This window comes from Salvelinus alpinus, chromosome 23 (genome assembly GCF_045679555.1).
Source record: "Salvelinus alpinus chromosome 23, SLU_Salpinus.1, whole genome shotgun sequence".
Lineage (NCBI taxonomy): Eukaryota > Metazoa > Chordata > Actinopteri > Salmoniformes > Salmonidae > Salvelinus > Salvelinus alpinus.
The window spans coordinates 19,968,870-19,990,025 of NC_092108.1; the positions used below are offsets into that span (position 1 = coordinate 19,968,870).

Below are 21,156 nucleotides of genomic sequence, written 5' to 3' on the forward strand. Positions count from 1 at the left end.
TTTGCGTTGTTTGTAACTTATTTTTTAAACTTATTTTGTACATAATGTTGCCGCTACCATCTCCTGTGACCGAAAAGAGCTTCTGGACATCAGAACAGCAATTACTCACCTCCAACTGGACAAATACATTTTTCTTTAGCGAGACCGACGCAAAGTGCTCGCCTGAGGTAGAGTACCTCATGATAAGCTGTAGACCACACTATCTATCAAGAGAGTCTATATTATCTATGTTTATCTTATTAGTCTATGTTCTCATCTATATTATTCGTAGCCGTCTATTTATCACCACAAACCGATGCTGGCACTAAGACCGCATTCAACGAGCTGTTTAAGGCCATAAGCAAACAAGAAAATGCTCATCCAGAAGCGGTGCTCCTAGTGGCATGCATGAGAGCACCATCTGTTCCGGACGACTGTGTGATCATGCTCTCCATAGCCGATGTGAGCAAGACCTTTAAACAGGTCAACATTCACAAAGCAACAGGGCCATACAGATTACTAGGACGGGTACCCAAGCATGCGCGGACCAACTGGCAAGTGTCTTCGCTGATATTTTCAACCTGTCCCTGGCCGAGTCTGTAATACCTACATGTTTCAAGCAGGCCACCATAGTCCCTGTGACCAAGGAAGCAAAGGTAACCTGCCTAAATTATTACCACACCGTAGCACTCATGTCGGTAGCCATGAAGTGCTTTGAAAGGCTGTTCATGACTCACATCAACACCATCATCCCGGAAATCCTAGACCCACTCCAATTTGCATGCCGCCCCAACAGATCTACAGACGACACAGTCTCAATCACACTCCACACTGCCCTTTCCCACCTGGACAAAAGGAACACCTATGTGAGAATGCTGTTCATTGACTACAGCTCAGCGTTCAACAACATAGTGCCCTCAAAGCTCATCACTAAGCTAAGGACCCTGGGACTAAACACCTTCCTCTGCAACTGGATCCTGGACTTTCTGGGTCCTAGCTTCCTGCCATCCAGGAACTATATACTAGGCGGTGTCAGAGGAAGGCCAGAAAAATTGTCAAAGAATCCAGACACCCAAGTCATGGACTGTTCTCTCTGCTACCGCATGACAAGCGGTACCGGAGCGCCAAGTCTAGCACCAAAAGGCTCCTTAACAGCTTCTACCCCCAAGCCATAAGACTGCTGAACAGTTAATCAAATGGCCACCTGGACTATTTACATTGACCCGCCCCCCCCTCCCTTTGTTTTTACACTGCTGCTAATTGCTATTTTTTATCTATGCATAGTCAATTTACCCCTAACTACATGTACAAAATAACTTGACTAACCTTTACCCCCGCACTTTGACTCGGTACCGGTACCCCCTGTATATAGCCTCGTTACTGTTATTTTTGTGTTACTTTTTATTTTTATTTTACTATTTTTACTTTAGTTTATTTAGTAAATCTTTTCTTAACTCTTTCTTTAACTGCATTGTTGGTTAAGGGCTTGTAAGTAAGCATTTCATGGTAAGGTCTACACCTGTTGTATTAGGAGCATTTGACAAATAACATTTGATTTGATAACGGAGAGGCTGATGTTCTTCCTGGAGAGCAGAGGTCACCAGATCAAAGTGGGTTCAGGAAAGGCAGGGCAATGATGGATCCTGTACTGTGCCTAGAGTCAGTCATACAGAAGGCACAGGCAAATAAGGAAGTGGTGGGAACGGTTTTCTTTGATGTAGAGAAGGCCTATGATATGGAAGGAAGGCTTACTTATCAAACTGGATATCATGGGGGTTGGAGGAAGGGTTTTTAACTGGATAAAGATTTTCTTTTTGGGCGATCAGTACAAGTGAGGGTGGGGATTTCTATGTCAGAAAGTTATGAGGTAGATAATGGTACCACCCCAGGGAACTGTCATTAGTCTTTTGTTCTCCATTATAATTGACAATGTATTCTCCCAGTTTTAGACCAGATATTAGGAGGTCATTGTTTGCGGATGACAGGGTGCTGGGGAAGAGAGGGTGAAATATTCCCCATACATACAGCTAGGAGTGTTCAAGAAGCGAACAGTGAATTTGAACAGTCCCTCAGATGGGCTTCAAGTTTTCAGGTGAGAAATCACTTTTTTTTACTGCCTGAAGCTGTACGAAAGGAATATTGAGAGGGTGGTCTGGTTTGGTTCCTGTGGGTCTGGTTTGACACTCAAGTAACATGGGCGAAGCAAATATTGAATGTGATTTGTTGCCTGTCAGGAATAGAGTGGGGAGCAGATAGAATGGCATTGAAAATACCCTATACACCGAGTCTACAAAACATTAGGGAAAACCTGCTTTTTCCATGACAGACTGACCAGGTGAAAATTATAAACCGTTATTTATGGCACTTGTTAAATCCACTTCAATCAGTGTAGATGAAGGGGAGGAGAAAGGTTAAAGAAGGATTTTATAGCCTTGAGACAATTGAGACATGGATTGTGTATGTGTGCCATTCAGAGGATGAAGATGCAAGGGCCTATGTGCAGGGTATGGTAGTAGGTGCCAGGAGCACCGGTTTTATTGTGTCAAGAACTGCAACGCTGCTGGGTTTTTCACGCTAAACAGTTTCCATTGTGTATCAAGAATGGTCCACCACCCAAAGGACATCCAGCCAACTTGACACAACTGTGAGAAGCATTGGAGTCAACATGGACCAGCATCCCTGTGGAACGCTTTCAGCACCTTATAGAGTACATGCCCCGACGAATTGAAGCTGTTCTGAGGGCAAAAGGGGGTGCAACTCAATATTAGGAAGGTGTTCCTAATGTTTTGTACACTCAGTGAATTGCGCTGTCAAGGTCATCACTGGACAATGGAAGTGTAGCATATGGATCAGGCTCAAGCTCTAAGAATATGTTGTGGAGCAATCAGGACCTCCCCGGTGGCAGCTCTGCAGGTAGAGTGGGGAGACATGCCGTTAAAGTTAAGACAACAACTAGCCTTGACATATTGGGTAAATCTACAAGGACTTAGGGTTACACATCCTACAAAAAAGGTGCTCCTAGAGGGCTGGGAGCATGAACAAAATCTGAATACAAGTTTGGGGTGGATGGGTAATGGCATGGCGAGAGAGAGCCCCTCGGTGGTTCTTCCTGCTATCCCTCCTTGGTTGCTCCCTCAGCCAATGATAGGCCTAGGGTTGCTTAAGAGGGTAAGAGCTGGTGAGGAAGGAGTAGATCCAGTAAATATTGTAAGTGAACATTTAAGAACACAGTACTATGCTGTCTTGAATATATTCACAGATGGATCTGAGCACCCTAAAACAGGGAGGACAGGTGCAGCTTTTAGTGTTCCTGAGTTTAAGGTGACAGCGACAAAAAGAGCAACTGGTCATTTATCTGTTTACACAATGAAGTTGCTGGCATACTATTGGCTGCAGAGTGGGTGGAGGAGGTGAGGCCAGACAGGGTAGTAATCTGCTCTGACTCCTGTGCAGCACTGATGAGCTTAAATGCATTTGTGTCTCGGATCAGACTAGATGTATTCTATGAGATTTTTCAGTGCTTGTATGGTGTGAGACAGATGGGATAGTTGTGATGTTCCACTGGGAACCAGCTCATGTGGGAGCAGATGCCAAGTGGTTGATAGGAACAGTGGTTAATAACAAAAGGCAAGAGTTGTGGGGCAGGGATGGAAAGGGAAGACCTGTATAAGATCCAGGAAAAGGTGGAGGCAGGGAGGTCCTTAGGTCGAGAGAGAAGGGAGGAAAGTGTAATCACTAGGATGAGAATGGGACACACAAGGCTCAACAGTACATTAAAACTGGTAAGAAAACTTCAGACTGGGAGGTGTGATCACTGTCAGGAGGAGATGGATACAGCGGAACACGTTCAATTTCAGTGCCAGCAATATGTGAGGGAAAGGGAGACATTTGTCTTAGATTTAATGAGTAATGGTGTTGAGTTTCTTTCCTGTAGGTTTTCACTCCAATCCCAGTTGTAACTGACTTGATTCAGTTTATCAACCTGCTAATTATTAGAATCGGGTGCACTAGATTAGGGTTGGAGTAAGAACCTACAGGATGGTAGCTCTCCAGGATTGGGTTGCCCTGATTTAGACCTTCCCTGTCTCTATTCCACACTCCAGTCCATTTGGTGGTGGTAATGCGCCTTAAAGTTTTTTGCCAACCGCCATATAAAATCCACAGAAGAAGAAGAAGAAAAATATGAATGGAGTGAGCTGTGCGCCAGACAGAGTTCTGGAGGTAAAATGTAAGTGAATGAGGGCTAGTTAAGTGAGGTGGAAAGTGTGGTGAAAAGCTCGGAACCCGAGCCTGGCATCGATGGACATAAAAAATAATCTGGTCCAGTAGAAGTGACATTTTTTGAGAATGTGTGGATCCTTCCCTTTTGGCAGATCCATTTGTGGTTTCAGGATGGGTGGGAAAGGAGTTGGGTGCAGTTGAATCAGTGACGGTAACCTGTAGTGGACATGTGATATTTGTTTGTGTTTCTTCTGACCAGAGGGAGCAGGCGCTCCGTGTCACATAACTTGGGTGAAGATATGTTTCTTGAAAGGAGTGATTTCTGGGTTAGCTAGAGTCAGAGTAGTGTGGCGGATAAATCAGAATTAGTTGGGTAACATAGATAATTAAGATGTTTTATTTGCATAATATGTTTATGTGAGATACTTGTCATTAGAATGTATCCTTTTGGACTATAGTGTTGGCAGTTGCACTTTTCCCTACGCTGGGGCTCAGTCACTTGGGGCCCAGAGAGGGGAGAAGTCAGGCTTGTCTTTCACATGTCCCTGGTGCTATGCAGAATATCAGAAAGGGAAGAGAACAGAATGGAACATTGTCTTCATATGTGAATGTGTCTTTACCTATTCTTAAACCATGTGAAGGGATGGCGTGATTAATGGGGCACCAATTACTTGTCTCCACAATGTCTGTGCGCCAGTCACTCCCTCCTTTTCCCATTGGGGGGAGGTGTATGGCAGTGTCTGGAAACATTGTATGTCCTCTCTGATGTTGCACTTATCCTGGGATAGTGTATGACCTAGAGGCTCACTCCCCTCAGTGAGCTTGTCCAGGAGTGGGGTCAAGAGGGGGTTTACTTGAGATGGGAGTATCTAGAGTTGATAATTGTTATGCCATTGGATGAGTTGGTGTTTTTGTACTATGAAGTACCAGGACTGAGATTAGAACCTCGTCTGAGGGACCAAACTCAACGATAATTAATAGTGAATGTTATCTGGCTACGGGATACTCCTTTCTCAAGAAAAAGTATTTCTTTGTGAACAGTTCCTAAGATCTGTGATTCGTCATGTAAGTTGAGAGGGGTGTATCTTGGCTATAAAAGATCTTTGTACTTTTCTGTTGGTACTTTTCAATGGTTCATTAGAGATTGAAAGTCAAAAAGGCTATTGCAAAGCTCTTATTAAAAAATATGTAGTTTAAGTATAACTCTGACTGGTGTGTGTAGTTTGTAACTCTCATAACTTGGTAAAGCAGAAAAATGCCACCACAGTAGTGCATTAGGTGTCATGCGGAGGCAGTGAAGTAATTAGAGGAGGATGGGTCAAGGGAGGAGGATCCCTGAGAATAGTAGATCTATGCCAGCCAGTGGTGGAAAATTATTCAATTTTCATACTAGAGTAAATGTAAAGATGCCTTAATAGAAAATTACTCAAGTAAAAGTGAGTCACCCAGTAAAATACTACTTGAGTAAAAGTCTAAAAGTATTTGGTTTTAAATATACTTAAATATCAAAAGTAAATATAATTGCTAAAATATACTTAAGTATCAAAAGTAAAAGTATAAATCATTTCAACTTCCTTATATTAAGCAAACCAGACTGGACAATTTTCTTATGTATTTTTTATTGATGGATAGCCAGGGCACGCTCCAACACTCACACATCATTTACAAACCAAGCATTTGTGTTTAGTGAGTCCGCCAGATCAGAAGCAGTAGTGATGACCAGGGATGTTCTCTTGATAAGTATGTGAATTGGACCATTTTCCTGTCAAAATGTAACAAGTACGTTTGGGTGTCAGGGAAAATGTATGGAGTAAAAAGTACATTATGTTCTTTAGGAAAGTAATAAAGTAAAAGTTGCCAAAAATATAAATAGTAAAGTACAGATACACAAAAAAAATACTTAAGTAAAAATACTTTAAAGTACTACTTAAAAGTACTTAACACTACTGATGCCAGCACAGAGCGATAGGCCAACGAGTGATATATCCTTCAGTAAGGTTGGCTTCTTAGCGTTCATAGCAATGGTTATCAACTGCATAAATAGAACGTAAATCACAGAAAATAGATGTTGTTGTGGCAGCTGCAGAGAAGTATTTGGGTATATGAGATTTGACTTCAGAAGACTTACAAGGTGTGTTGAGTGGTGGTGCCCTGTCCTCCCAGGCCGCTGGCATGGTGCAGGAGCAGATAGGGTCAAAATAGTGGAATGGTGTAGGTGGTTTTTAATGAGTGTAGGATTAGTTGGATGGGTGTTTTTTAAAATGTTATATATAATTGGTTTTGTTTTTTCCTTTTCCCCTTATCCAATTTTGTATCACGATGTATAATATATTTATATTGTAGTCCGTTTGGGGGCGGTAATGCAACATATTGGATACGAACCGCGCTTAAACACCGAAGATGGTGATGAAGAAGAAGAACGGAAGCGCGATTGTGCACGCATCTCCGATTTGAAACATGGTTGGCATTTATCGACATCGTTTGCCTAAATAGATCTCCTTACAAATGTTGAATTGGTCCAATATCAACATTTGCCATAGTGTGAGAACTGGAAATATACTGATTATTTATTGCTCATTGGCTAGCAAAATTGTTTAAACATATTTACTTAATCACGGCGAATAAATACTGGGCTGGACAGGATGGCCAGCTGCAATTTTCAGGAGCAGTTTGTATCCATTATGGAAGTATTGGCTAAAGCAGCAGTAGCAGAAATAAACAAACGTGTAGATGATAGTTGTGCTGTTATACGTTTGGAAATTACCCAAAGCCAGCGAGATATTGATGTACTGAAAAGGAAGTGTCAAATGATGGACAGCGAGCTGAAGAAGACGCGCAGACGAAAAGGTAGTTGTTGTGTTATTATTCATGGTAAATTGATTGAATATGCAAAACCCAAATGTGTGAATAGCCCTAATATTTAATATTTGACCGAATATAATTATTTTCTAGGTTTTTACCCCGTGGCATCAGAGAGATCTTCATATCCAGTCAAGATTGTTTTGAACAAGCAGAGGAGTACCTCACAGTGGAGAGACAGCAAGATGGCTGTTGAAGGGGACTCTCAACCCCATGTGTGATACATCACCTTTTACAATTACAGAGACCTGACATCTTGGATCAATTCTGTTATTGGAATATCAGGAGAATTTACCACTTGTGTGATTCATGAGTATGAAAAGGGTTAGATATGGTGTGTGTCCTGAGTAATAACCTCAGTCCCTGTTACAGCCTACAGATGTGGAACAGAGAGTGGAGACTGAACCCATACTGATCAAAGATGAGGAGACAGCAGAGGACGTGTGGAAGACTGACCCTCAGGAAGAGCTCAGGATCACTGGAGAGGGTGGGTACGACCATAAGGGGTACTGCTCTGTCTGTCTATGGAAGACTGTGTGGGTGTGGTGGTATGCACATTCCAAATTGGTGTTGGGTGTTTTATGTTCTGGCATATGTAGCTCACGGACACACAGTCAGTTCTAAAGCTGTCATGTTTTGCAACTGTTAAGGGTCTTTTGTAATGTTTATTTTATGTTGATCCCCAAATCTTTAGAGTCTGGTTCCAAGCCTGGGAAACCACCATCCTTTGAGCAACGACACTGTGATGAGGACTTCATCACACAACCCAATATATCTCCCAAAGACTCAGTAAAACATTACCCCAATTCTGATCGTCCAGAGGAACCAGGAACACCCCGGCTCGCATCTACAGAGGTATTCAGCACAGAGCAGCACCGGCCAGACGAGGACTCACTAGACCTAGTGATGGTGAAAGAGGAGGAGCTGGATCAGACCACAACCCTGGCAGGACCTGACCAGTTTGTCATGGATCAGTCTGATGGGCAGCTGTGGACCTCTGTGGATCCAGGCAGAGACACTGACCCTGATGGACACCCAGATTTCTCCTTTCAATCCACAGAAGAGTACTCTCAGAATATCTCAATTTTCCCATCTCATAGTGGGCTGTCATCTGTTCCTACTATGACAGATGATGTAGGGCCATCGCTTCACTCTTCTATATGGAAACCACATGCTAACATGTTCAGTGCAGCAGCACATAGGAAAAGACATGTCAGGACATTGGCTAATGAGACTAGACAACAGATGCCAGACGAACAGAGCAGTGAGATACTGAACTCAAATAATGAAGGAAATAGTTTAGCTCTACAGCCAAGGCAGCATCAATACAGGGCTTCAGAAGCAACAGTGAGATTGAGTGAGTGCATGACAGGGTCAAACATGGCCACCACCTCCACCTTCTCTGGATACAGCCTGAGTCACAGTAGTTTTAACATGGTGAAGAGAATGAGGACTCAGTGGAGATCAGGCGGAACCACCGAGAGGCGTTTCAGCTGCACCTTCTGTGGGAAGAGCTTCCCAACTTTCTGGCAGCTCAAAGAACACCTCCGAAGTCACACCGGAGAGAAACCGTACACCTGTGAACAGTGTGGCAGGAGTTTCACCAAGCAGTGCAACCTGATCAGACATGCTGTGGTCCACAGCGGGGAGAAGCCCTACAAGTGCACACAGTGTGGGAAATGCTTCACTCAGCGCTCCAGCATGAAGTCACATCAGAGAACTCACATAGGAGAGAGTCCAGTGTCTCCATACGTGGCACCTGCATACCCAGGGGATCCACACACAAGTTTAATGTAGTCTCAGAACAGATGGAACAAATAGGAACATAATTGCATTATGCTTCGGAAACACTTTCAATGTGAAAATGTAGATCAATCAACCGTACTCGCTATCTTCTTCTACACTATCTGATGTGCTTTCTTTTTGTATCTAATACCTCTACTGATACACTCCCCTATGTATTTATTTGGACAGTGAAGCTACAACTTTTAATTTGGCTCTATACTCCAGGATTTTGGATTTGAGATCAAATGTTTTATATGAGGCGACAGTACAGAATGTCACCTTTTATTTGAGGGTATTTTCATACATCTGTTTTACCGTTTAGAAATTAAAGCACTTTATGTATCTAGTCCCCCCATTTGAAGGTGGCATAAGTATTTGGACAATTTCACTTAGTGTATAAAAATGTGTCAGAAGTTTAGTATTTCGCCCCATATTCTTAGCACGCAATGACTACATCAAGCTTGTGACTCTACAAACTTGTTGAATGCATTTGCAGTTAGTTTTGGTTGTGTTCTGGATTATGGTATGTCATTTTGGAGTCACTTTTATTGTAAATAAGTATAGGATTTGTTTCTGAACCCTTCTACATTGTAAACCCTACCATGACTACGGATAATCATAAATTCATCTTGAATAATGATGAGTGAGAAAGTTACAGAGATAAATATCATGCCCCCCAAAAAATGCTAACCTCCCATGTTATTGGTAATGGTGTGAGGTTAGCATGTTCTGGGGGCATGATCTTTGCGCATCTGTCACTTTCTCACTTGTTATTCACAAATTCATTCATGATTATCTGTAATCATGGTAGCCGCCACATTAATGTAGAAGTGTTCATATTCTATTCTTATTTACAATAAAAGTGACTCCAAAATGACACAATACATTAGTTACCATTAATTTCTATTGGGCACAACATTATCCGAAACACAACTAAAACAAACTACAAATGCATCCAGCAAGTTTATAGTCATGAGCTTGATGTAGTCATTGCATGCTTGGAATATGGGACCAAATACTAAACTTTTGACTACATTTAATACTAATACTAATGACACCTTCAAATGGGGGGAGTAGATGCATGAAGTGCATTAATTTCTAAAATGTAAAACAAATGTATAAAAATACCCTCAAAGTAAAGGGTGACATTCTGTAATGTCGCCTCAGACATTTGATCTCAAATCCAAAATGCTGGATTATAGAGCCAAATGAAATATATTTACTTCACTGTCCAAATAAATACGTAGGGGAGTGTATGTGCCTTAAAAACCTTGAGGAGAACCTCTGAATGTTAATTAGCTATAACACATGTAGTATACAATAGTTATTGGAAATATATAATGAAATTAAGTTTATTTGAAGTTTACATGAAACCAGTTTCATCGTCCTTGTTCCCTAGCTATGTGTCAAACAAGATATATCCCCTTTCCTTGAATAAATACCATACCACATCTTCAGACCGGTTTCATTAGGTTGTGTGGATGAGAATGGAGATGACAATATTTGATGATGTATAAACCATTAGTTTTTATGAATGGTTGAAGAAAGTGTTTTAGTATTTTACGTTTCACCACAGTGTGTCGTGCATTATGCATCTATAGCCTTTTAATGCATTAACAACCATGTGAGCCATTGCATTACAGTCTTTTCGCCTACATGTAGCCAAAGCTATTGAAAAAGACAAGGAGTTTTACGATCTGAATTCTTTTAGATCATAAAACTAATTTCTTTAATCAATAGATATGGTTACTCTACATGTAGCTCTCCGTAGGGTTTTCAGCGGTTAGCTTCGTCCATGACTGGCGGAACATCAATAATCATCACTTGCTAAACGTTTTTTGGAACATATCATCTTTAATATCAGCGAGAATTAATCTTTCAAATAAAAAACAACTAGTTACTGTAGAAAATTATACAGATCCATATGCTGTGTGTGCCTCCAGCCAACGAACTACAATTCCTCCCCAGTTACGTTTACACACAGTAGCACCATAGATGGCTAATTAGCACAAGTGCTCGCCACTGTCTTCAGTCTGTCTTCTGTAAAAAGCGCTATAACATGGCGATATGGTCGTGTAGAAACACTAACCGTAGTGCTTTAAAGGTGTGTTGTAATTTAACCTTTTGTTTTTGGAAAAGTATTTCTCGCTCATATGGAAGATACGTTTCTTATGTTTCCAAAACCGCTCCACAAGAGATGCGTGTTAACGTTCAGACCGAGCGTTGGGGAGCTTAACAAAAGTCCCCCAGGAAGAAGATACTATTGTCAATGGGCGACTAAAAGTAGCTAGTTAGGTCTATGAATGGGCTACCCTACATGCAGACAAGAATATACCTGGTATATACATTTGAAGTCGGAAGTTTACATACACCTTAGCCAAATACATTTAAACTCAGTTTTTCACAATTGCTGACATTTAATCCTAGTAAAAATTCCCTGTTTTAAGTCAGTTAGGATCACCACTTTATTATAAGAATGTGAAATGTCAGAATAATAGTAGAGAGAATGATTTATTTCAGCTTTAATTTCTTTCATCACATTCCCAGTGGGTCAGAAGTGTACATACACTCAATTAGTATTTGGTAGTGTAATATTTGTGTTGTGGAGAAATGACCAGGCAGGAGACGGGAGTACAGTTAGTTTTCGTTTAGTCGTGCTCTACAGTTCCCGGGCACACTAGTGCGCATGTGCATTTCCTATTAGGTGTAGTAACGTAACACTGTCGTAATACATCACCGCTTAGTAACAGCATAGTAACTAATATAAACAGATGTAGATCCCAGATACTACACTACTCCCCCATAGTGTTTAACTCCCAGAGAACAAGGTAAATACGTTAGGGAACTACTAATGCAATATCTGAACAATGCATTCTTAACATTTTTCAACTACTGGGTTGAAGCAGACTTTTCAGAGCCCAGCACAAATCCAGGGGAATATTCTGCCCCGAAGATGGAGTTTGTGTCCTAATAACTAACCCAGGTAATGTCCTTTTTCTTTCCTTTTATCTAGGACATATTAAAGTGTTTGCTTGTTTTACTGTCTGTTACCTTAAACAGCTCAACTCACAGGTCAAGCTTTTGAGGTGCCCTTCGCTGTCGAATAGGATATCTCCGCTCCTCCTGGGCTTCCGGTGGTGGGCCAGGTTCGGGTGGAAGGTCAGGCTCTGTCTCTCCCGTACGTCCACAGTCAGGAGAATAGTCCTGGGGGTCGTTATTGTCCTTGTTCTCTCGGCGTGTCTCTGCTGGGGCGTTGGACCGTAGCAGATGATCCACATGAACGTTGACCTGGCGATGACCAACTTGGACTTGGTAAGTCAAAGGTCCTTTGCGTTGCAAGATCACACCTGAGTTCCACAAGCTCTTGGGGTGTCTGAAATCACGTACCATCACCCTCTCTCCCTCTTTGAATTCTCTGACAGTCTTTGAGTGTCTGTCATGAGCTTTCTTCTGCTGTAGCTGGTGCTTTAACACAGTGCTTGACAAGTCTGGTTTCAACAATGTCAGGCGGGTACGTGGTTGGCGTCTCAGAAACAGTTCAACTGGTGTACATTCCGTTACTGTGTGTGGTGTGTTGCGGTAAGTAAACAGGAACCGGGGAAGCCTTTGTTGGGTGGGCACAGACTGAACCTCGAGTCTAGTCCAGGCCTTCTTAAAGGTTTGCACGGCTCTCTCCGCTGCTCCGTTTAATGCCGGATGGTAAGGTGGTGACAGGATGTGCCTTACTCCATTGTTCTTGAGAAACATTTCAAAATCGTTTGACGTGAAAGGAGGGCCATTGTCCGATACGAGCTCCTTGACTAGTCCAAAGGATGCGAACAGGTGTCTGAGAAGATTGATGGTCTTCTCAGCTGTGGTCAGTTGAGTAGGGAACACTTCCATCCACTTGGAATGGACATCGACGACAACAAGGAAATGTTGCTTGTCAATCTCGGCGTAATCCACATGGATGCATTCCCATGGTGTAGCAGCCCAGGACCATGGATGAAGAGGTGCAGCAGCAGGCTTGTTGCGAACAGCTTCACAAGGTGAGCAGTGGCCTACATGCTGTTGAATGTCCTGATCCAGTCCAGGCCAGATAACTGCGAGCGAGTGCTTTCATTCGAGTGATCCCTGGATGTCCCTCATGCAGGTCAGATAGCAGTCTCCTCTGGAATTTTTGAGGTACCACCACCCTTGATCCCCACAGAACACATCCTTGATCAGTGGACAACTGGTCTTTCTTGTCGATGAATGGACGAAGGTTATCGTCATTTACGAAGGTTGGCCAACCTCCTAATGTTAAGTCCAAGACTTTGGAAAGCACTGGATCTTTCCTTGTTTCCTCTGCTATGTCTGAAGCAGATATGGGCAGTTCGTCAATGAGAGAGATTTGGAAGACTGCTCTATCATCTTCACTGTCGGAGTCACTATTGCATGGTAGTCTTGATAGTGCATCTGCATTTGCGTGATCACTGGATCGTCTGTACTCAATCTCGTAGTCGTAGGCTAACAATATCAGAGCCCAACGTTGCATTCGAAGTGCAGCAAGGGTTGGTATAGCTGATTTTGGTCCAAGGATGGCCAACAGAGGCTTGTGATCTGTCAGCAGTTGGAACTTCCTTCCGTACAGGTATTTGTGAAACTTCTTCACTCCGAATATTATGCTCAGGGCTTCCTTCTCAATTTGAATATAATTTTTCTCACTTGGTGACAGAGTCCGTGATGCAAATGCAATAGGGTGTTCTTCACCTGACGATAGAACATGTGAGATGACGGCTCCTACTCCGTATGGAGATGCATCACACGCGAGTCTCAGCTTCATCTCTGTGTTGTAGTGGGCAAGCCACTTGCTCTTTAGCAGACGCTGTTTGCAAGTCTTGAATGCTTCTTCGCATTGTGGGGACCAATTCCACTTTGTATCGGCCTGCAGCAGTTGGTGAAGCGGATGCAACAATGTGGACAAGTTTGCCACAAACTTTCCCAGTGTTTACGATTGCAAGGTGCTCTCCAATGGTTGGTGCGGACACGAGGATGTCGTCCATGAAGCACACAACGTTGTCTATACCGTCCAAGATCTGATCCATTGTGTGTTGGAATATCGCTGGAGCTGTCGAGATTCCATAGGCCAAGCGATTGAATCTGAATAGCCCCTTGTGTGTATTGATGGTCAGATACTGTTCTGACTCCGGATCCAGCTTCAGTTGCTGATAAGCGAATGCCAGGTCCAGCTTACTGAAAACCTTCCCACCAGCTAGTGGCAAACAGATCTTCAGCGTTTGGTAGTGGATATTCCTCTGGTAGTATGCAGCGATTTACTGTGACCTTGTAGTCACCGCACATTCTGACGGTCTTGTCTTTCTTTGGGACTACAACAATCGGAGCGGCCCAGTCGCTCCTCGCTACTTTCGTGATTATGTTATTCTTCTGTAGGCGGTCCAGTTCCTTCTCTACTGCTTCCTTAAGAGCATAGGGAACTGGACATGGTTTGTGAAAGATAGGCTTGGTTCCTTCTTGCACTCTGACTTTTGCTGTGAAGTCTTGTATTTCGCCGTAGCCATCTTTGAAAAGTTCTTTGTGCTTCTCCAGCATGTTAGTGAGTGTAGCCTGACTCACTGGTTTGTCCTTTCTCAGACTGAAGATTTCTCCCCAGTTCAACTTGATCTTTTGTAGCCAGTTTCTGCCTAGCAAGGCTGATTTTTCTCCTTTAACAATGACAAGCGGTAGCGTCCACTCCTTCCCCTCATACCGGACTGGTACCTGGATCTGCCCTGGATCTGCCCTAACACAGGAATAGTGTCACCAGTGTATGAAGAAAGGCGGATGGACGCTGGCTGAAGAGGGCACTCTTTCAGTTTTTCTTTGTAGAGTCTCTCTGGAACCAGAGATACAGACGCTCCGGTGTCCAGCTGCATTTTTACTGGTTTTCCCGCTAACTCCATGTTGAGATAGATTCCATCTTTTTGTTGTGGAGCTGTGTACACTGTGAACAGTTCCAATACTGTTTCAGTTGTACCTTCCTCTTCTTGTGCTGCGTCTGACACTTTGTGCGCTCTTGCTGAGCGTTTTGAGGCTTTACACACTTTCTGTAAATGTCCAACCTTTCCACAATTGTGGCACTTTACATTTTGGAATCGGCATTCACTGTGCTGATGATTATCTCCCCCACATCTGTAGCAACTTGGCTTAGACCTTTGAGATGTGGGCTGCTTTGTTCTTGTGTAACCTTGAGAACGGGACTGAGAAAAGTGTGACTTTTGTGAGCCTTTTTCACCACGTGCATCACTGACCTTGTGAACACCTTTCTGACGTTGTGCATATCCCGATAGCTCAATAGTATCCCTGTGGGCAAGCTCGAGTCCAAGTGCGATATCACAGGCTTTCCGAAAGGTCAGGTCCTTCTCTGACAGAAGCCTTCTGTGATATGCTTCACCTGTGAGACCACATACAAACTTGTCTCGAAGAGCATCATCAAGAAATTGTGCAAACTCACATGTACTTGCCAGCCTTTTCAAAGCAAGGATGTAGTCAGCCACGGTTTCCCCTTGACTCTGGTGACGTTGGTAAAAATCTGAAACGTTCTGCAATGAGAATTGGCTTAGGCTTAAAATGCCTTGAAAGAGTTTCAGTCAGTTCTGCATAGGTCAACTCCACTGCTTTTATTGATTCAATGAGACCTTTCAGCAATCCATACTCAGTTGGACCCAAAACACTGAGAAATACGTCTGCTTTCTTTTCATCTTTGATTTCATTTGCAGCCAGCCAACGCTCAAAACGCTCCAAATAGGAATCAAAATCCTCTTTTGTAGCCTCAAACTCTGGTACTCGACCAATGGTTGCCATTTTCACAGTTAATTGTTCAGTTTCCTTATTCCTTGTATTCCTTACTTTTCTTAATTTTCATCTAATTCTTCACTTCAGAAGTTTCTGCAATTACTTCATTCACTGCACTCATTTGTAATAATGTACACACCGTGTTACGTTCCTTCTTCCTTTTTTTCCCCTTCTTGACAATATTTCTCCACTGAGATCGCCTAATTTCAATGGGTTCAATGACAGTTTTTTTTATTTAACCACCAGAGGGCAGTGTCGCTATTCTGGACTCCAATAGTCTTGCTACTTGGCAGCTCCTGAACATTGTACCTGCTAGCAGTGCTTAGCCTTTTTTTACTGGCGAAAGAAAATAAAAAATAACTGACGAATTACATAATTATTTTGAGTTTCACTACTCACGCAACATTCTTCCCTTCAAGCAATGTCCTTTAAAGAAGTTTAATCACCTCGTCGCCACTGTAATATTTGTGTTGTGGAGAAATGACCAGGCAGGAGACGGGAGTACAGTTAGTTTTCGTTTAGTCGTGCTCTACAGTTCCCGGGCACACTAGTGCGCATGTGCATTTCCTATTAGGTGTAGTAACGTAACACTGTCGTAATACATCACCGCTTAGTAACAGCATAGTAACTAATATAAACAGATGTAGATCCCAGATACTACAGGTAGCATTGCCTTTAAATTGTTTAACTTGGGTCAAACGTTTCGGGTAGCCTTTTACAAGCTTCCCACAATAAGTTGGGTGAATTTTGGCCCATTCCTCCTGACAGAGCTGGTGTAACTGAGTAAGGTTTGTAGGCCTCCTTGCTCGCGCACGCTTTTACAGTTCTGCCCACACATTTTCTACGGGATTGAGGTCAGGGCTTTGTGATGGCCACTCCAATACCTTGACTTTGCTGTCCTTAAGCCATTTTGCCACAACTTTGGAAGTATGCTTGGGGTCATTGTCCATTTGAAAGACCCATTTGCGACCAAGCTTTAACTTCCTGACTGATGTCTTGAGATGTTGCTTCAATAAATCCACATAATGTTCCATCCTCATGATGCCATCTATTTTGTGAAGTGCACCAGTCCCTCCTGCAGCAAAGCACCCCCACAACATGATGCTGCCACCCCCGTGCTTCACAGTTGGGATGGTATTCTTCGGCTTGCAAGCCTCCCCCTTTTTCCTCCAAACATAACGATGGTCATTATGGCCAAACAGTTCTATTTTTGTTTCATCAGACCAGAGGATATTTCTCCAGAAAGTACGATCTTTGTCCCCATGTGCAGTAGCAAACCATAGTCTGGCTTTCTTTAATGGCGGTTTTGTAGCAGTGGCTTCTTCCTTGCTGAGCGGCCTTTCAGGTTATGTCGATACAGGACTCGTTTTACTGTGGATATAGATACTTTTGTACCTGTTTCCTCCAGCATCTTCACAAGGTCCTTTGCTGTTGTTCTGGGATTGATTTGCACTTTTCGCACCAAAGTACGTTCATCTCTAGGAGACAGAACGAGACTCCTGCCAGAGCAGTATGATTGCTGCGTGGTCCCATGGTGTTTATACTTGCGTACAATTGTTTGTACAGATGAACGTGGTACCTTCAGGCGTTTGGAAATTGCTCCCAAGGACGAACCCGGCTTGTGGAGGTCTACCATTTTTTTCTGAGGTCTTGGCTGATTTCTTATGATTTCCCCATGATGTCAAGCAAAGAAGCACTGAGTTTGAAGGTAGGCCTTGAAAAACATCCACAGGTACACCTCCAAATGACTCAAATTATGTCAATTAGCCTATCAGAAGCTTCTAAAGCCATGACATCATTTTCTGGAATTTTCCAAGCTGTTTAAAGGCACAGTCAACTTAGTGCATGTAAACTTCTGACCCACTGGAATTGTGATAAGTGAAATAATCTGTATGTAAACAATTGTTTGAAAAATGACTTGTGTCATACACAAAGTAGATGTCCTTACCAACTTGCCAAAACTATAGTTTGTTAACAAGAAATTTGTGGAGTGGTTGAAAAACAAGTTCTAATGACTCCAACCTAAGTGTCTGTAAACTTCCAACTTCAACTGTATACTGAACAAAAATATAAGCACAACGTGTAGAGTGTTAGTCCCATGTTTCATGAGCTGAAATAAAAGATCCCGCTACACTCGCATTAACATCTGCTAACCATGTGTATGTGACAAATAACATTTTATTTGAAATGTTCCATATGCACAAAAAGCTATTTTTCTCAAATTTTGGGCACAAATTTGTTTACATCCCTGTTAGTTTCCATTTCTCCTTTGCCAAGTTAATCCATCCACCTGACAGGTGTAGCATATCAAGAAGCTGATTAAACAGCATGATCATTACACAGGTGCACCTTGTGCTGGGGACAATAAAAGGCCACTCTAAAATGTCCAGTTTTGTCACATAACACAATGTGACAGATGTCTCAAGTTTTGAGGGAGTATGCAATTGTCATGCTGACTGCAGGAATGTCCAACGGAGCTATTGTCAGATAATTGAATGTTCATTTCTCTACCGTAAGCCACCTCCAACATTGTTTTAGAGAATTTAGCATTACGTCTGACCAGGCTCACAACCGCAGACTGAGTTTAAGGATGCCAGCCCAGGACATCCGGCTTCTTTACCTGCAGGATCGTCTGGGCCTGGCACCCACTATATTATTGATCAGTATACCTGCCTTGCCAGTGCTAATTCTACCAATTTTGAAGGGCTGTTGCAGTCTCATATTTACGGTAATAAATAACACGTCACGAGTTGAACGGAAGTGGGATTGAAATTGCGCACGGATCTCCCACTTCGTACATTGTTGCCGTTTATCAACGTCTATGGATTGTTTTTGCACATTAGCTTGGAAATTGTAGACTATTGACTACAAACAGATAATACAAATCTGTAATTTGGGTTTTACAAGATGGCCAGCTGCAGTTTTCAGTCGCAGTTGGTATCGATTATGGAGGTATTAGCTAAAGCAGCTGTAGCAGAAATAAACAAACGTGTAGATGATAGCTGTGCTGTTATACGTTTGGAAATGACCCAAAGCCAGCGAGATATTGATGTACTGAAACGGAAGTGGCAAATGATGGAGAGCGAGCTGAAGAAGACACGAGGACGAGATAGGAGAAAAGGTAGTAATTTGATTGCATGAACAACTGAAGAAAATCCCAAATGTGTGAATAACCCTAATATTTGACTGAATACAATTATTTTCCAGTTCTTTACCCCATGTCAACAGAGAGATTGTCATATCCAGTCAAGATTGTTTTGAACAAGGAAAGGAGTAGCTCACAGTGGAGAGGCAGAGAGGACTCTCCGTGCCAGGTGTGATAAATCACCTTTTACGATTAGAGACCAGACCTCTTGGATCAATTCTGTTATTGGAATATCAGGAGAATTTACCACTTGTGTGATTCATGAGTATGAAAAGGGTTAGATATGGTGTGTGTCCAGAGTAATAACCTCAGTCCCTGTTACAGCCTATAGATGTGGAGCAGAGAGTGGAGACTGAACCCATACTGATCAAAGATGAGGAGACAGCAGAGGATGTGTGGAAGACTGACCCTCAGGAAGAGCTCAGGATCACTGGAGAGGGTGGGTACGACCATAAGGGGTACTGCTCTGTCTGTCTATGGAAGACTGAGGGTGTGGTGGTATGCACGTTCCAAATTACATTGGTGTTTTATGTTCTGGTATATAGAGTGCACGGACACAGTCAGTTCTAAAGCAGTCATGTTTTGCAACTGTTATGGGTCTTTTGTAATGTTTATTTTATGTTTGTCCCCAAATCTTTAGAGTCTGGTTCCAAGCCTGGGAAATCACCATCCTTTGAGCAACGGCACTGTGATGAGGACTTCATCACACAACCCAATATATCTCCCAAAGACTCAGTAAAACATTACCCCAATTCTGATCGTTCAGAGGAACCAGGAACACCCCGGCTCGCATCTACGGAGGTGTTCAGCGCAGAGCAACACCGGCCAGACGAGGACGACGACTCACTAGATCTAGTGATGGTGAAAGAGGAGGAGCTGGATCAGACCACGACCCTGGCAGGACCTGACCAGTTTGTCATGGATGAGTCTGATGGGCAGCTGTGGACCTCTGTGGATCCAGGCAGAGACACTGACCCTGATGGCCACCCAGATTTCTCCTTTCATTCCACAGAAGAGTACTCTCAGAATATCTCAATGGTCCCATCTCATAGTGGGCTGTCATCTGTTCCTACTATGACAGATAATGTAGGGCCATCACTTCACTCTTCTATAGGAAAACCACATGCTAACATGTTCAGTGCAGAAAAACACATGAAAAGACATGTCAGGACATTGGCTGATGAGACTAGACAACAGATGCCAGAGGGACAGAGCAGTGAGATGCTGAATTCAAGTAAAGAAGGAAATAGTTTAGCTCTACAGTCAAGACAGCATCAATACAGGGCTTCAGAAGCAACAGTGAGAATGAGTGAGTGCATGACAGGGTCAAACATGGCCACCACTTCCACCTTCTCTGGATACAGCCTGAGTCGCAGTAGTTTTAACATGGTGAAGAGAATGAGGACTCAGTGGAGGTCGGGCGGCACCACCGAGAGGCGTTTCAGCTGCACCTTCTGTGGGAAGAGCTTCCCGCGTTTCTGGCAGCTAAAAGAACACCTCCGAAGTCACACCGGAGAGAAACCGTACACCTGTGAACAGTGTGGCAGGAGTTTCACCAAGCAGTGCAACCTGATCAGACATGCTGTGGTCCACAGCGGGGAGAAGCCCTACAAGTGCACACAGTGTGGGAAATGCTTCACCCAGCGCTCCGGTATGAAGTCACATCAGAGAACTCACATAGGAGAAAGTCCAGTATCTCAATACGTGGCACCTGCATACCCAGGGGATCGACACACAAGTTTAATGTAGTCTCATAACAGATGGAACAAATAGTTAATAATTACATAGTTTTTCTGGAACTTTGTTTTGAGACATTTTGACAAGCTTTTCCTCCTAATTGATTTGTGAATTGGTTTTGATGTTTGACTGTTGACGGCTCGTCACTTTTATTTTAAACAACTAATTTACAACTGGTAACAATGTATTTTGTACTACAAAATCGTAAAAAAACATGTTATTTTCAATAAAATGTATTTAAGGAAAGAGTCAATCTGTGCGATTAGATGAATAATATGTAGGATCCATTTAGTCTGTATTGTCTAGGTAGTGTCTGACTATCTGGGATGTCACGTCTTGCCACAAGGGACAGTCTCATATCAGGTCAGGTTAATAACTCAATTCCACTTGATTTTCAGTTGGGTTTGGAAATTACTCTGCTGCCTTAAAATGTTAAGTTACTGTATGTCTTCTCAAAATGAGGCAATAAAATATGTTTCAGATTAATAGGCTATATGTGTTTATACTGAAACCTTTTGCATTGTCTAAACTGACCACTGTTACTGTATAAAACTGGTCATCTGAATAGAAGATCATTAGATGAGAGAAATAGATTGATAGGATTTGTAGTTTGAATG

The 21,156-nt window shown here is 42.7% G+C and overlaps 2 protein-coding genes across 2 annotated transcripts; both read left to right on the forward strand.

The window, feature by feature from the left end:
• Positions 1–6,599: 6,599 nt before the first annotated feature.
• On the forward strand, positions 6,600–10,301 carry LOC139550483 (uncharacterized). The gene is made up of 4 exons (XM_071361408.1): positions 6,600–7,047; positions 7,153–7,274; positions 7,432–7,546; positions 7,754–10,301. The coding sequence occupies exons 1-4, from the start codon at positions 6,843–6,845 to the stop codon at positions 8,854–8,856; spliced, it is 1,545 nt and encodes a 514-aa protein (XP_071217509.1). The 5' UTR covers positions 6,600–6,842; the 3' UTR covers positions 8,857–10,301.
• A 3,461-nt stretch (positions 10,302–13,762) lies between these two features.
• Positions 13,763–21,025, forward strand: LOC139550481 (zinc finger and SCAN domain-containing protein 2-like). Its single transcript, XM_071361406.1, has 4 exons — positions 13,763–18,778; positions 18,865–18,971; positions 19,127–19,241; positions 19,443–21,025. The coding sequence occupies exons 1-4, from the start codon at positions 18,565–18,567 to the stop codon at positions 20,549–20,551; spliced, it is 1,545 nt and encodes a 514-aa protein (XP_071217507.1). The 5' UTR covers positions 13,763–18,564; the 3' UTR covers positions 20,552–21,025.
• Positions 21,026–21,156: the final 131 nt, after the last annotated feature.